Source organism: Penicillium angulare, assembly GCF_028827245.1.
Source record: "Penicillium angulare strain IBT 27051 chromosome Unknown utg000003l_segment0_segment0, whole genome shotgun sequence".
Classification (NCBI taxonomy): Eukaryota; Fungi; Ascomycota; class Eurotiomycetes; order Eurotiales; family Aspergillaceae; genus Penicillium; species Penicillium angulare.
This window is the reverse complement of record NW_026623162.1, coordinates 54630-70207: the sequence shown is the minus strand read 5'-3', so window position 1 is coordinate 70207 and position 15578 is coordinate 54630. Positions and strand designations below refer to the sequence as shown.

General features: G+C 46.4%; 3 protein-coding genes across 3 annotated transcripts; 1 reads left to right on the top strand and 2 right to left on the bottom strand.

Annotated features, from left to right (window-relative positions):
* Window positions 1-353: 353 nt before the first annotated feature.
* Window positions 354-3364, top strand: N7478_002275 (uncharacterized protein; the record flags this gene model as incomplete). The annotated part of the gene is made up of 2 exons (XM_056918489.1): window positions 354-993; window positions 1053-3364. The coding sequence occupies 2 exons, from the start codon at window positions 354-356 to the stop codon at window positions 3362-3364; spliced, it is 2952 nt and encodes a 983-aa protein (XP_056781647.1).
* A 4872-nt stretch (window positions 3365-8236) lies between these two features.
* On the bottom strand, window positions 8237-9541 carry brlA (C2H2 type transcription factor BrlA; the record flags this gene model as incomplete). The annotated part of the gene is made up of 1 exon (XM_056918488.1): window positions 8237-9541. The coding sequence occupies one exon, from the start codon at window positions 9539-9541 to the stop codon at window positions 8237-8239; it is 1305 nt and encodes a 434-aa protein (XP_056781646.1).
* A 4183-nt stretch (window positions 9542-13724) lies between these two features.
* Window positions 13725-14010, bottom strand: N7478_002273 (uncharacterized protein; the record flags this gene model as incomplete). The annotated part of the gene is made up of 2 exons (XM_056918487.1): window positions 13725-13881; window positions 13913-14010. 2 exons carry the CDS (start codon window positions 14008-14010, stop codon window positions 13725-13727), a joined length of 255 nt encoding a protein of 84 aa, XP_056781645.1.
* Between the last annotated feature and the right edge of the window lie 1568 nt (window positions 14011-15578).

The window sequence follows — 15578 nt, the reverse complement described above, 5'->3', positions numbered from 1 at the left end:
TACCCCAGTCATGTGACAGCGTCACGTCTCGCCCGCGGCTTGGCATCATCACCTCCTCTGCACGACTTCCGCCCTCTTGAGCCTCCTCGGACCCTTCACCCCTCAGCGACATCGTTAGATGGACGCCTCCGCTCTCTTCCCCTGACAGTCACGGAACCCTGCCTCTATTTTTACCCCAATTTCGCCGCGTTGGTGAGCAGGGCCGCGACCGATCGATCCCCACATGTCTCGCGCATCGGCCATCCCATTCTTTCTCGGTCATCGGCTTTCAGTCACCATCGCCAAATTGGTTCTCTGATCAGTCGCATTAGTTACGCCAAATTCTTAGGCTCGCGCCCAGCAGCGCCGGCAGCATGGCTACCGCTATCTCCAAACCAACATCGCATACCCCGAAAATGAAGCGTCCGCCCCCGCCTTTCTCACAACCTGGGGTTACTGGGGTCAAGCCTCAACCGCCCTCCTCTTCTCCACCCACCACCAACAACCGTATACCTGGCAACACATCCGCTAATGCGAGTCCTAATCTGACCAATGGGGTAGCCAATATGGCGAATTCCTCGAAAGGTACCCTGAATCGGACCAGAAACCACCCGTCGCAAAAGCCCGGTGAGCAGTCGCGCATCGGTCGACCGGTGACAAGGACAGCTACAGGCGGAGGTGACAACCGGGTATCTAAAAGCCGGTCGGAACCATACGGTGAGTCGCTGCTTGGATATCGTCGTGCAATTGCTTTTCATGATACACCGTGGCTGACTATGAGCTTCCGTTATCTCGCCACAGTGAAAACAACTTCCTACATCCTCAAGAAATACGCTAAATCCCCGCCATCCCTTATCGTACATCTTCACCCCACGCATTTTCGATTCGAGCAGCAAGACGGAAGCTTCCCTTACAATTCAGAGATGAAGATCATAATTGAACACATCCGCGCGGGGACCATTCCACATGACTTGATCGAGGAGCTCCTTCGTGGCAACGTGCGGTTCTACGAAGGTATTATTCAATTTGTCGATAATTAATTGTGATCATAATTGCTCATTGCCATTCTCTAGGTTGTCTCATCGTACGAGTGATCGATCACAAGTCTGTCTCGGCACAAGCTAGAAAGACCTCACCAACAAAAACCAACGAAAACAACACTCCTTTCTCATTGCATAACTACAACGAACATATTACGCCCTCTCCCTATGTTCCCTATCCAAAGCAGAATCACCTCACCGATGCACAAAACTCAAAACCGGCTGAGGCATCTACTGATCATAATGATGAAAAAGGAGCCAATGCCGAGGCATCTGATGCTCAGCCCCAAGCAAAGGATACCATGGATAAAATCGCGCCTACCAAACCTCGAGTGTTCACTACTGTTCTCCACCCTACTAGCCGAGTATTACAGGCAGAATTAACCCTACTTGCGACTACGCCCGATCCGAAAGCAGCAAAGGCATCAAATGCCGGTCAATTGTCTCGCACACAGTCTGGATCACTAGTTCCCCAATCTCCAGTGGCTCCTGGTTCCCAGCCTGATCGAGGCAATCCCGCAAAGAGACAGAAGACTCTCATTGAGCCGCGAGATCTTCCAGAGTGTGAATCACTGATTGTGCGAGCTTTAGCTCCTCCACTGTATCTAGATCCCGTGGAGGACTTTGGTGCTGCTCAAAAGTTGCTCAAATTCATGGAGAGTCCATTACACAGCAACCCTCCCCCGTCACCCAAGCGGCGTAAGAGAACAGTCGCAGAGCTTGCGGCCGATGAAGCCCTTGCAGCCGAAGAGGAGAGGTTTATGCTTATTATGGACGAACGTCTTGAGCCTGCATCATCTAGCGGGGCTGGAGGTGCGAAGGCTGCTGCGGTCGATGATGCAGCTGGAACAGCAGCTTTCGAGCCGCGTTTCTCGCGTTTCAAGACCCTAGAGACTATTCGCATGCAACTTGAAGAGAAGGCTAAACGTGAATATGATGTGAAGATGAAACAGGATTTGGCCAAGAGACAGCAGCAAGAGCAGGAGAAAGAGCGACGCCGGGCAATTGAGCAGCGACAGGCTGAGGAACATGCGAAGGAGGAAACACGAAGGCAACAGCTTGCGGCACAGCAAGCGCAAGCGCAACTTGCCGCCCAACAAAACCGCATTGCGCAAGCTAATGGCGTTAGCCAAGGACAACAATCTTCCCCCATTGTACGCAATCAAACTCCTCATAGCACCTCTTCACCACTGGTTGGTAACATTATGACAACACAGGCTGTTCCCATGAGCATCAGTGCATCGCAACAGTCAGGAAGTCCACCGAGACCACCATCTTCCCTGCAACACGGACACCCTAATATGATGGGCCATCCAATGGCCCCGTCGAGAAGTCAACAAGGGCCGAGTCGACATGGAACCCCTCAGATGACCCAGGGCACGCCGGCCATGTCTCATGCCACTCCCATTATGCGTAATGTGACACCAACCCAACGTATGGGCCATGGCAGTCCAAACCACTCAACGATGGGTCAGACTCCAGTGATGAACCACGCCATTCCTAACACTCAACAAATGGGCAACGGAATTGCTCTGACTCAACAACAACAGATAATGCTCCAGCAGCGCCAGCAAGCCCTTTTGGCTCAGCAGCAGCAGCAGCAGCAAGGCCAGATGGGAGGGAACCAGTTCACTCCACAGCAGCTTGCCCAAATGCAAGCTAGCGCACATGCCCAACAAAACATCCAATCACATGCTCATCAACAACAGCTGTTACAAGCTCAGAAGACGCAACAAGCACAACAGGCCCAGCAGGCACAACAGCAGCAAACCCATCCGAATATGCAAAACATGCCTCGGCAGAGCCACCAGGCCTACCAGGCTCAGCTCATGCGTGCTCAATTCGCGCAGATGCAGATGGTCAAGCAGCAGGGCGGCGTTCCCCAGGGCCAAGCAGGCCATGGCAGCCCGCAACAGCAGCAGCAGCAGCAGCAGCAGGGAATGCCGCAACAGGGAATGAATCCTCAACAAGCACAACAGGGCCTGACACCTCAGCAACAGCAGCAATTGATGATGGCTCAAGCCAATGGCGGGCAAGTGCCAAACATGCAAAATAATATGGCTGCACGATACAACCGCCTTTATCATCAAAGGCTCCTTCATTTGCGACATGAGATGTCCCAACGCTACATGCAACAATATGGACCGCCGAACCAGTACCCGCCCCAGATTGCGCAGCAATACGGTGCTGGGCTGGAGAAGAATGCTAAGGCATGGGTCCAGGATCTCATGCGACGAGAGCGTGAAGCTGCTCAACAACAGCGAGCTACACAACAAGCTGCTATGCAAGCTCAGCAACAACAGCAGTTACAACAAAACATGATGCATAACGGTATGGGCAACTAAGACCGGAACATTGGGGACCACTCCATCTGGCAGAACTGCGCCAAAATCAATCCTTGGTCACAGATCTTCGACTCTAGAAAGTCATTTCAAAAAACATCAACAAATATCCACTACATCTACACCAGCATATGCTCGATGAAGGTCCCAATAAAGACACATTCTGTTTCATTGATAATCGAGAAAAAACATCTTATTAATCACGATGGCCTTCATCTTATTCGTCCGTATTCACCAGATTGGCCATTGGTCTCGATCTTTCTATCGCGCTTTCTTTCCAATCCCCCCTTCTTTTCTTTATTTTTCTTCTCTCTTGTCATATTTCGTGGGAATTGTACAGGGTCCAGGCATCGCAGGTATTAAAAGGTTGGCGTTCAGCAGTACTTTCGCCTTGGGTTTCTCCCGTCGAGCTTTTTTCTACCTTTCTTTCTTCTTTTTCTTTTTCTTTTTCTTTTTCTTTTTCTTTTTCTTTTTCTTTTTCATGATTCCACCGCCTTGATTTCTCTGGTGTCGATCTTGCTTGCCATTCTTGTAATTTGTACTATGTGCGCACGGTTTCTTTTCGGCGGGCCAACGGATTCAGATTCAGATTCGATACCATTTTGTACAGGAGTTTCTTTCATGTTTTCATGGGGCTGGTTGGTTTTGGATGGGACTGGAAATAATGAAAATTCGTCCTAAATGCAAGCTATTTGATTGAATTGCTTTTGTTGTACTCGTACTCTAGGTCAAGGCACTTCCAGCCTATCTACAATACTTTATAGAGACAATCCCCTTGTAGCAATTATTGGTCCCTGTAATTAAAAGGGAATATCGTCTATCATGGTACGTTTAAGCCCTGGTTTGTTGTTATCAAGAGAATATGCAGAAGACCACAGATCAACATCTACCTCTTGATCGTCAACCCCCAGCTGACAACCGGGCACTCAGACTCAGCACTCAGCAAAGGGGTCAAAGAACTAATCAGCCCAACGGCCCATGCACAAATCTTCTATATCAATCCATACATAAAGATAACCCATATCCATGTACATAGTCAAGGATGTAATGACTAACAGATTGCCAACTCGGACCTACCCACAAAATCCCCAACCCGATCGATCCTCGATCCGGGGTGATGGGACGGGGTACTGTATAAGCCACACGAATATCAATCGTGGTACATGCATTAGGGCGCAAAAAATCTTTCAAAAAGAACAATCGCAATGTTCATCTTTTTCACCGCCAGAAGTCCTCGACGTCGGGTTCTCACCGACACATTCTTGATGATGCGGGGCAATTTGAATTGCATAAAATTATATCTCAGTGGGGGTGGAGATTGATTTGAAATTGAATAGCGTTCCTGTTTAATGTTTATATTCATATAATAAAATAAAACTTTAGATACCCCTGGAGTACTACCTACCTAGTACCTACCTTAGTATGGATGCGGACACCCATAATCCAAGCGAGGGATAGGTACTCACGGAACATTGAAGTTGAGATCGAGCATACTGTAGGTGGCAACGGGATATCTCCAGAACCACAGAGATTACCAAAACAGGGCAGAATCAAAAAGAATTGACTGAAGCCTAATTATCTTTCCCAAAAGGACGTTTTGCATATTTAGTATCTCGATCAGTATCATTCCATACTTCGGTTGAACTCCAGGTCCAGACCGCGAGAATAATCACGGAAAACCTGAATATCACATTCCAATGCATGTTGCCCAACGCACAGGCGAAGGCTATGCGAGAGAATTAACAATTCCACTGTAGGGTTGCAGTAGAAGATCATGATAGGGGAACCAACCACCCTGTACTAGAAGGTTCAAGATTTGAGGGATACTAGATGTTGAATTTGATTTATTTAATTTAATTTAATCTTGAGGAAAATTCAGAAGAATTTCAAGATCCTCGTCTTCCAAGTTCACGGATGTAAACTCCGCATGACACGTTGGCAAAGCAAACGCACAGACATACCAATGCAAAGCCAACCCGCGCGACAAGGATAATTTGGACTGTATAACGCATGTCTCTCTCAGGAATGTCAAGATGAAGCGAATTTATCATTCAGTATGTACACCGATTATCATGATGTACATACTATACTAAACTATATGTAATAGGTATACGTATACGTAGTAAAGTATATTGTCGGGGATAAGCCGAATCCAAGAATTCGTCAGATTTGGTAAGTATATCATTTCAATAGATGAAGACTTACATTATAACTTGTAAAAAATAATCTGATGTCCGTTTATCTAGTATCCAATCCAAATCCTAGTAGATCTAATCAAACCTAGCGGTTATAATGACAAATGAGAAGGCCCAGACTCACGCGAACAAGAAAAAGAAAACATCCCAATAGTGCCACGGATCAACCATCCGGAAACTCTGATCAGATGTACGGAGCAATAGAGATCCACCAAAATAGAAATAGAAATGAAATAGAAGAAAGAAAATACTAATACCTACACACTGTGACCTCACAGCAAAAGCAATTACATTCGAGTTCGATCTCACTTCGAAGTCTGGGTCCGGGTATACCCCAATCAAATGAAATAAAGTGCAAGTGTCTGTACTTGGCGCAGTGTAACAGGGGATCCCGACCAAATTGTTTTTATTTTTATTTATTATCATTATCTTTGTAATTATGTAGGTAGAGCAATGATTTGGAATCTCACTGCGTGGAATCCGAAACCGAAACCAAGTCGCATGGGTGAATGAAACCATCCCGACATCCTCGTACAGTTCATGAACCGCTGACATGAACCATAATCCAGTTGGAGAATCATGCCACAAACCTAGAATATTCAGGGTTCAGCCTTCAGTCTAACTATCTGCGGCTCACATGCATGAAGATCATGGCGGAAAAGCAAAGAAAGAGAAAAGTTCGATCAAAGGAGTCGGGGAGAAAGGAATTCCCCCAAAGTACGTAGTCTAGTACCTTTGAACTTGAACTATGGTACTATGTTAACCTTGTTCATCAGGGGTTAGTTAGCTATGCACATGTTTGGGGAATTCTTTTATAAATCAATCACTTTAAATGGCATAAACCCATTCATGCAGTAGCTGAATATATTTGTGAGTTGGGTTTGAATTGGATTGTTATATTTTGATTTAATTCATTTAATTCAATCCATTTATTTTTTCAAATCCGAGATTTCTTCTAACCAAAATAGTCAACCCGATAGATTGGGAATAAATCATGCAAGAAGCCCGATACGGTGGCGAGCACAAACACAAGAACAAGCACAGCCAAAAGCCAGACAGCGGGTCAGGATGCGCGGCTCTGAACGCCGTCCGAGCGATGTCCGAGAGTTAATACTGGACTTGGCGAAAGACGCAAGTATCCATTTCCGGTAACACAAGAACGGATAGACGGTTGTTTTGGAAAATAGTGATCCATGACCCACAGAGGTACTTTGGCTCTGAGCTGAGCCACTGGAACAAACAACAGGTAGATGGGATGGATGAAGATCATAGATCCTTCCGGTCGTTTCGAAGATGAAACAGTAAATTTAAGTTCGAGATGACTAGCAACATTTGAAAGGAAAGGAAAGGATTAGACATATTAGTAATGTTTACGGGGCTGCGTATTCACGCATGAGCACGGAGAGTAAGAGCAGGAGCAAGAACAACGAGGGCAAAGAAGAAGAACCCTGCAACTGACGGGAAGCGGAAAGACGCCAGTGGTAAGCATGGACGTGGCTGAAACGGAGATTACGAAGAAGAACCCAGCCCGTTGGGACCGAAATGTGGAGAGAGTGTGAGAGAGCTGGAAAGAGATTGATGGCATAGCGTAGCGTGGCATGGCATGACAAAAGCAATGCGGGATATCCAATTCATTGGGTTTGGTCTATGACTGGTACAAGGATAGTAAGACTAGAACAAATATTCTCCACGGTGGAACAGAAAGAACCAGATAGATCGGGTTGAGAGATCCAGGTAGGCAAGAAAAGTTTACCAGGGAATCTCGAACAGATCGAGTGAAGTGGCGCGGCAGTTGTGATGTGTAACATTTCATGCACCGGCATTCAGGAACCGTGGAACGGGTTGATCAAGATTTAATGGCTTCGTATATAAATCGCCAAGGTAAGGCTGTAACTCAGATGATCGGAAGTTTGGAGCTTCGATCCAGTGCGGAACTTTAAGGAAATGGAAAGGCGAAAATACAACGGTTGAAAGTGGTGGAAGTGGGTGTGAGTGGTGGAAGTGGTAGGTTTGTGCGGGTGTGGAGTCTGTGGAGAGGAAGTGGAAGAGACTAAGGAAAAACTAACAGCGGGAGGGTGGAGTTGGAGAATGGAATGACGTCTCAGTTTTTTGTTTTGTATTATGCCATAAGATAGGTATTTGGTTGGTGATACAGAAGAGAGAGACAAGAAAAAAAAAAGAAAATAATGAAGGGGAAGAGGAAGATCAACGCATTGTAGCTGATTGTACAGGATCGCAACCCAAATCCCACCATAATGATTAGCGCACACCGGCGACCATAGCTAAGAGCATAATATGCAAGCGCCTAAAAAGAGAAATCCACTCCAAGCCAAGCCCTCTCACACCAGGCAAATTATGCAAGAAAAAAAAAATAGGAGAACAAGGAAATGGAAAAAGGAAAAGGAAAAGAATAATCACAAAGACTGTCTCTTCGGGTCTTGCCCGAGGGACATGTACAACGCTGCAGCGACCAGTCGATCTAGTCGGCCAATGCCTGTTCCATATCCAATGGCATTCAAATCCTCCAAGGGGGTATCAATATCGAGACCTGGGTTGTCTGCGTTGTGGTGTTATGTTTTGTTCTGTTTTTGAAATGTATCTCGCGTGTATTGATTTTAAGTTTTGTTTTCGAATTGAATTGAATTTTGATGATGGGAGGATGGGGCTGAAAAAGGAACGCCTAATCGTCCCAGCCGTCAACGCTAAGATCGCAGTCCATCATAGGATCTTCAAGCTTCGATCCATAAATAGGTCGTCCATCAGGGGTAAGTTGGCCCCGGAATTCAGGATCAAAGTCTGGGCTAGTGTCATCTAGGGTTGCAACGTAACGGTTACGTCCACCACGCTTGCTGTGGGTCTTCGTGTAGTGGGCGTTAAGGTTGTCACTGCGGGAGAACGCCCGGTGGCATCCAGGAACCCAACAAACGTGGGGCTTCTCCTTAGAATGACTCTTCATGTGGCGTTTCAAGTGCTCTTGACGCTTGAATCGACCCTTGCAACCAGGCTCTTTGCACTTGAACTGAACTTGCTTGATCACAGCGGGAAGATGCTCGAGGCTGAGGTTGGAGCGAGTCAGGTTCTTCTTGGATGATTTCCGAGAAGGCCCGCGGTGAGTGTGGCTCCTCATGATGCCATTGCTGTCTCTGTAGATAGGGGAAACAGAGAATTCTTCATGATATTCATTGTGCCCAGATAGTCGGCTGACAGGTGTATCACTCCCAGAAGGAGTTCCGAGAGAGACGGAGCGAACAGGAGTAGAAGGACTCTGTGTTTTGAACCCTTGAAGGTTGGTGGGGAATTCAGAGTAAGATGATGAGGGTGGAGTAACAGGGCCGTGGGGATTAGGGAAAGCCTGCTGAGGTGCGATGGTTTGTGTGGCACCTAGAGACTCATGGGAGGGCATCCAATGGAGCATATTGGACATGGAGACGGAATTGGACATCCGCTCAGGCTGGTTGAAGATGGGACGGGATAGGCATGGGTTTGAGGCAGAATCTGGCAGATAGGTCTGCTGCTGCTGAGGTCGGTATGTATAGTTTCGGCCCATGGTGTTGTACTGAGTCATTGGGGCTTGGTAAGGGAAAGTGGGTTGTTCGAAAGTCTTAGGCATGTTGTCAGGTAGAAGGAACTGGTCCACGTTCTCATCGTAGCCAGGGAAGTAATCAGCAATGGGAAGCTGATCCGGACGTTCCATTCCACAGGGCATGCCCATGGCATCACCAGATGTTAAATCGGCCATTCTGAATGCACTTCGGAGAGGAGTTGCTGAAGAACGGCGTTCCATAGGCATACTATGATAGTTGCCGGCTTCGTGCCAGCTCGGAGAAGCCATTGAGTGTTGGCTGTACAGACTGGTTGGGGTGGGAGTCGGGGATTCCAAAGGAGAGAAGCTCGAAGTCATTGAGGGGCAATCACTGGGACCCAAGGAGTGGCAGTCAACTTCAACAGTTAATCGGTCTGAAATCTGTTGACCCTGACGTCTCATATCGTCGATATCCTCGTATTTCAAATGAGGAGCGGTGACAGTGTCGATGGTAATAGTATCACCTAGAACGAGGGGGAAAAGAACAAAGTTTTAGTCTCGAATATCTATAACAAGATGTTGAAAGACTAGGAATGAATGAACAAGCACAATGGCAAACTAGGAAAAATGCAAGAGAGAAAGACAAGGGAGAGAGCGAGGCAGACAAACAAAACAAAACCAAGCAAGTGAGGGAAGCGAGAGTAAGAGAGAGTGAGGCAACAAGGAAAGGAACGAGGGCACAGGACGACACAAGACAAGTCCACAGAAAGAATGTGTGTGTGTAGGAGAAGAAAAGAAGGGAATGGACAGGGGACAAACGAGCAGAAATAAACAAATCGGTCGAGCATAGAATCTCGGGTGGGGAATCGCACTTACAGCTATACGCCATGACTTGGATCAGATCCAAACCGCGTCGCGTGCTAGGAAAGAAACCCTAAGCAAGGCCAGGAATGCTATAGCCTCAGTTACCGTGGCAGAGGGCTTGCCGAAGACCAGAATAGGACTGAGATCGGCTCTGCTGCTTTCTGGGGCCCGTAGAAAACGCGCGATTGCTGCAATAACTCAGAGACCGGGAACCCGAAAATGGCGACAAGGATCGTGGCTGGCAGAGACAGGACCGTGTTGGTAGGGAAACCCTTTGTCACGACCTTGGATAGAATCTGGGGAGGGTTGGGAAGAGGGGCAGGTTGTGGTCTCAGATTAATTGAGAGGAGATTAGAGACCTAAGGGGGTTTTCGTGGGTTGGTTGGTTGGTTGTTGATGGTGGTGGTTGGAGGGGGTGGGAGAGAGGAGGGCAGGGGAAGGGTTATAAGAAGGACAAGACAGGTAAGGGAGTCTGGGACAGTTACTGCACAATGTCTTGGTTTAAGAGTGGTAGTAGAGTATAATTGGGAGAGATTAAATCAAATTAAATAAATCAAACCGATCTGAGCCTTGAAATAAGCGTCTTGAAGCTTGAACCTCTCAGTTGAATGTAGCGAATGAGTGAGTGACAGTCAGTGGGAGAAGATCGTCAGGTTGATTGCCTCATCCCTAACAGTTCTTTTTTCATTTTCATTTTATTTTATTTTATTATTATTATCTTTAATTATAATTAATTCTTTATTATTTATTTAATTTCTTCTTATCATTGTGGAACCCAACGCTGGGATCTCCCACATACATACTACACCCAAGTCAATATCGGATATCATCTTCTAACACCAATCGATGGACTGCATCACCAGGAATGTCCGGCTGTACCTGATGCGTTCCGCGCTATGTGAGTAGAGCTAAAATGGGCTTGGGTCTCTCTACACAACTTGACATGCAGCCTCTCCACTTGGTCTCCACTTCGTTGCTCAACCAGATTTCCTACAGGATTCTCCCAATGATCGCCCCCCAGACTTTTGTGTCTTGTCGATCTTTTTCTTTTTCGCTTGAGCTACACATGTACTTTGGCTGGTTGGTTTCCACCCACGGGATCGTCCCTGATCGCCCCACACAGCTGGGGAAGAGGGATGAAAATTGGATTTGATTTGTCTTGGTTTCATTCGTTTTTATCTCTATAGATCTGGGTACATGAGACAAAATGAAATGAGGATGATCGGGGGGTGGCCACACCCCAAGACATAATAATACAGAGCAATGTCAATATGACTAACAAACATTAAATCTCTGCCTACTGCACCGGATAGTGGGGAAGGGCTTGATCGATCTTTTGTGAGCGCGACAGGTCAGACGTTACGAACGCCCGTCCGTGCGGATCTTCGATTACAGACACAGACCATATCCCGGGCCTATCCCGGTCTACGGGGCGGGTAACATTCATAAATTCCAGTTCTCCATTCTCTACTATTCTCCGGATCTCTTTTCTTTTTCTTTTTTTTTTGGTATTTATTTTCTCTTTCTTTTTCCCGGTAAAGATCGCCCTCGGCTTCTGGGCCCCGCTCAATTCCATCCTAAAGTACGCTCCTGACTCCATGACAAATTACCGGAGCCCTATCGTCATCAGGCATGATTGGAATGTTCAGCAGAAAAACAAAACAAATACTTTCCTAAAAATCTAAAATCTAAAATACCATTAGCAAATTGATTTCTCTGCACATCGGGGAGAACCAGGGAAAAGAAAAGAAAAAACACCTCCGATTATGCATTCCGATACACCAGTAGTAAAGTTGCGCCTCAACGGCCCACTATGTAATAGCCCATATGATACGGGTACACTTCCCGCTGAAAGAGCCTAGAGTATAGAAGATAATAACAATAAGAAGAAGAAGAAGAAGAAAATCCCAGATAAACCCCAAAATTAAATTAAAACACTAACCAGCCGGGGCTAGCTGGACCTGCATCTAGGTTCAGGGGGGGGGGGGGCCTGTTTGATCTATCACGCGTCAGTCAAGACCCGAACCTGAGGAACCCGCTTCGAATGGCGCAAAAGACCAGTCCAGTTCAAGTCCAGTTGGATCCAAATCCATTCCCAGTCCGCTGGTCAACTGCGTGGCTTATCCCCAACACGCCCAAGAACTTTTCATGCATTCACACATTCTTGCAAGCTCGAGGCCGTAGGGAAAACTCCATCCCCACCCAGCATAAGCCACAGAGTCGGTGGCGATGAACCATTACCTCCCACTAATCCTCTGTTATGCGGCACAAATTCCGACCTCCCCGATGATAGACGCCTGAAGATTCCAGAGCCCCAGAATTTGCCTCCGCAGGTCTACTGTACGTGTCCATGCACAGTCTCGTTTTTTCGCCTCATGACAGCGTGTTACAGTTATCACATTCAAGTTACAAGTCAGACATGTAACTTGACTCCAGTGGGTCAGACATAGACATAGAACCAGAGAACAAGAACAGTCGTTTTTCAAAGTTTTCCTTGGAAGCTGCTCTATCTATCTCGTCGACCAAAAACACAGACGCCAAACAAACACAAAAATCCACTAGCCCAATAACCGAGCGCTTGAACCAACGCTTCTAAGCGTACCGAATAAATTCTGACAGCTCTCACTAGCTTAATCGTGTGCTCTGATTTGCAGAACCAGATGGTTGGGGCAAACTCTATTACGGATCCTAAAATAGTGATCTCCTTATGCACCGACCTATTAGCGTCCCCAATGGTCGGGATACCCCCCAGTTAAACGGGACCCATCCAAGCCCGCAAAAATAATAGCGTTATTGATCATTGACGATCTGAGCTTCTCAAAAGATTCCCCGGAAGGCCCTAGAGCCCAAAAGACTCGGGTCTCTACCATCCCTATTCTGGCGCTGTCGGGTGTCGATCCATGTCTTTCCCCGTCGATCACCTCGTCTGTCAGATCTGAGGCCCATGCCCATCTCACTAGCCTCTAATACTGTACTAGCCTCCCATATGTAGGTACATACCCTGTTCCATCTGTCCAATCTTTAATAATCGATCTGGGAGATGGAGAACGATCTTCTAGGGCTATGTTTCATGCATACTTAGCGCTTGTTTCAAACAGGTTTTTTCTCACCATGAATGTGAATAATCGTCAATAGTCGCTTCCCCATTACCGACAGCACGGCAATATTCTCACGTCGATTGTACTTTCTTCATTCCCAATTTTTCGAGATCATCTTGCCAAGACCTAAGCTAAAGTACGTCTTCATCTCCACTATCGCCATATTTTAGATAAACCCTCTTCCTGTCCTGGACCCTATTGACTGTAATGTATAGCCTTTTTAGCGGTCCAGCCCTGCCATAAACCATCATTCTGTCTCAACCAGCATTCAATTAACGTTAATTCTTATCTCTGAAACTGTTCCAGTGCTCATTTCAAGTAAAATAACCATAATACCCCAATCTAACTCAAGCACAGACCAGTCACGCCGCAAGGGCCAGATAGATGCCAATGTCTTTCCCCATAGTATCTTAGGAACCCCTGCATCCCAAGGGATGACTTGCTTCAAATTAAGAGAACCATAAGCTTTATCAGTCTTACTCAAACCCAAAAACAAGATTTGAACCAAAGAAAAAGCAATAAAAAGAATTTAAGAGCCCCAAGCACGCCACAATCATTGTCTGAGCTGAAAATGTACTTATTACTAGTACAGTAGTATGTCAGGACCGAGATCGAGATTCAGATGGTCCCTGCACTATCTGAATCATTGCCGGTAAGCACAGATCAAATTATGGCAGAGGTCTTCACGGAAGGTTTGAATAGTGGCGTTTAACAATCTGATCTCTGGTGTTGCACTGAGTCATGCCAAAAGTAGCCTTACGCTCAAACCCGAGGTTGATAATCCGCCACCGTATGGGGAGGCTTGGTGGCGATCCACCTGTGGCATATCTGAAGAGACTACTAGTAGAGGTATCTAAAATTGCCTACATACCAGCTGCGCGTGCTTGGGAATAGCCAGTTCTGTGGAGGGAAGTCTTCACGTTGCTTGGTCTTGCCACCCACGATTGCATGCTGCGTGATTTTCTCCATAACTCGTTTTTGTCTAAAGTACTACGGGGTAGCTGTATACTAACAGAAGAGCCTTCAGAAGTGGTTCAGGGGTCGTATACTTAAGAATCTACTAAAATTACAAGTCCAAAACTTACTCGAAACAATTTTGACAAGTGGCCTCTAGCCCGCTGTCAAACCGATATCTCATATTCAACGCTCAGGTACGAACCACTGCGATTCGATGGCGGCAAAGCCCGAACTGACTCGAAACAGGGAACAGAAATTTCTAACTTCTGATCTCTGATTGCTGATCTACCCCTGTAAATCATTATCAACCTTATCGATCCATTAGTGATACCTGCATTAGCACGATTTCTATTGACTATGTAAGCCCAGGTCCACGGGATTGTCTAGAAGCGTACTATTGATTTTCGATCTTTCTCTAATCCATGTCTTCCCAAATGCCGAACTACTCCGTACCATACCATACCGAGAGAGTCAAAATAAAACTAGCAATAATCGAGAAAACAAGAAGAGTAAAGATATTCCCACTAGCTAGTCTTCACGTAATGCACGTCTTTCAGAGCTGATCATAGCTGCACATACCAGGCGGAACACGACTATTGCATCTACCCGGCTACTTCACATTCCCCGGGTGCCAACACGCAGGACCCGTCTCTGCAAACCAAGTATATGGGACTCTGCCGCAGAACCTCCGTTGGCCCGGTAGTACAATCTGTAACCCACGTCGTCATCGATTTCGAGTAACATTCCTATGCATCCTCAAACGTACCCTCTATCGTATCTCCCAACAGATGAACAACATACATTACATACTTGCATGATACGATCTGTGTTTTTTGTTTGTTTTTCAGGTTTAATGAGGGTCTAAGTGGGATGGGTGGCTCAGATCCAACCCCAAACTATGCTGATCAGAGTGTTGATTTTCGCGGGGAAGTTCGAGTCCAGTAGCACAGCATCCAGATAGAAAGTTCTTTGGTTCCATCACAGCATGATTCAGGGGAAGTTTCGGGGCCAGGTACCCTGCAGCAATAGTAGATTAGATTTGTCGTACTTCGTACCCATGTACAGTTTTAGGCTTAGCCATAGTGACATCTCAGCACCAGCATATCATAATTAACGGTAGAAAGTCCCAGCCTATAGAAAGTCCGCATATTTCTTCAAACCCATCGATCGATCGCGATCATATTATTGGCGATTTACCACAGTACTTAACCTTCCAGTAAATTGTACACAGAATACTGTACCCATGGCTTGTTCCTGAGCATAGGGTCTCCCGTCTGGTTCCCCCTTCTTTACTCCACCCCCTTGCATATCGGGTTTCTTTTCTTTTTCACCAACGGCTTAGCAAGACTAGCCCAAATGAACTAACGAACCATTTGGAAACAATGCAATTATGAAAAATTTCTTAATTGTCTATTATCTCTCGAAGCCTACTCGTCAATGGCGTTTTTCCGCGCCAAAATTCATGCTGACTTGCATTGCAGCACGTCGCATTACCTTGCGTCCCTGTCCCGGTTTACTGGATAGATTTTCCACATAAATGTTTAACTTTCGGAAAGCCCTACAGTAATTGGCATGGGAGT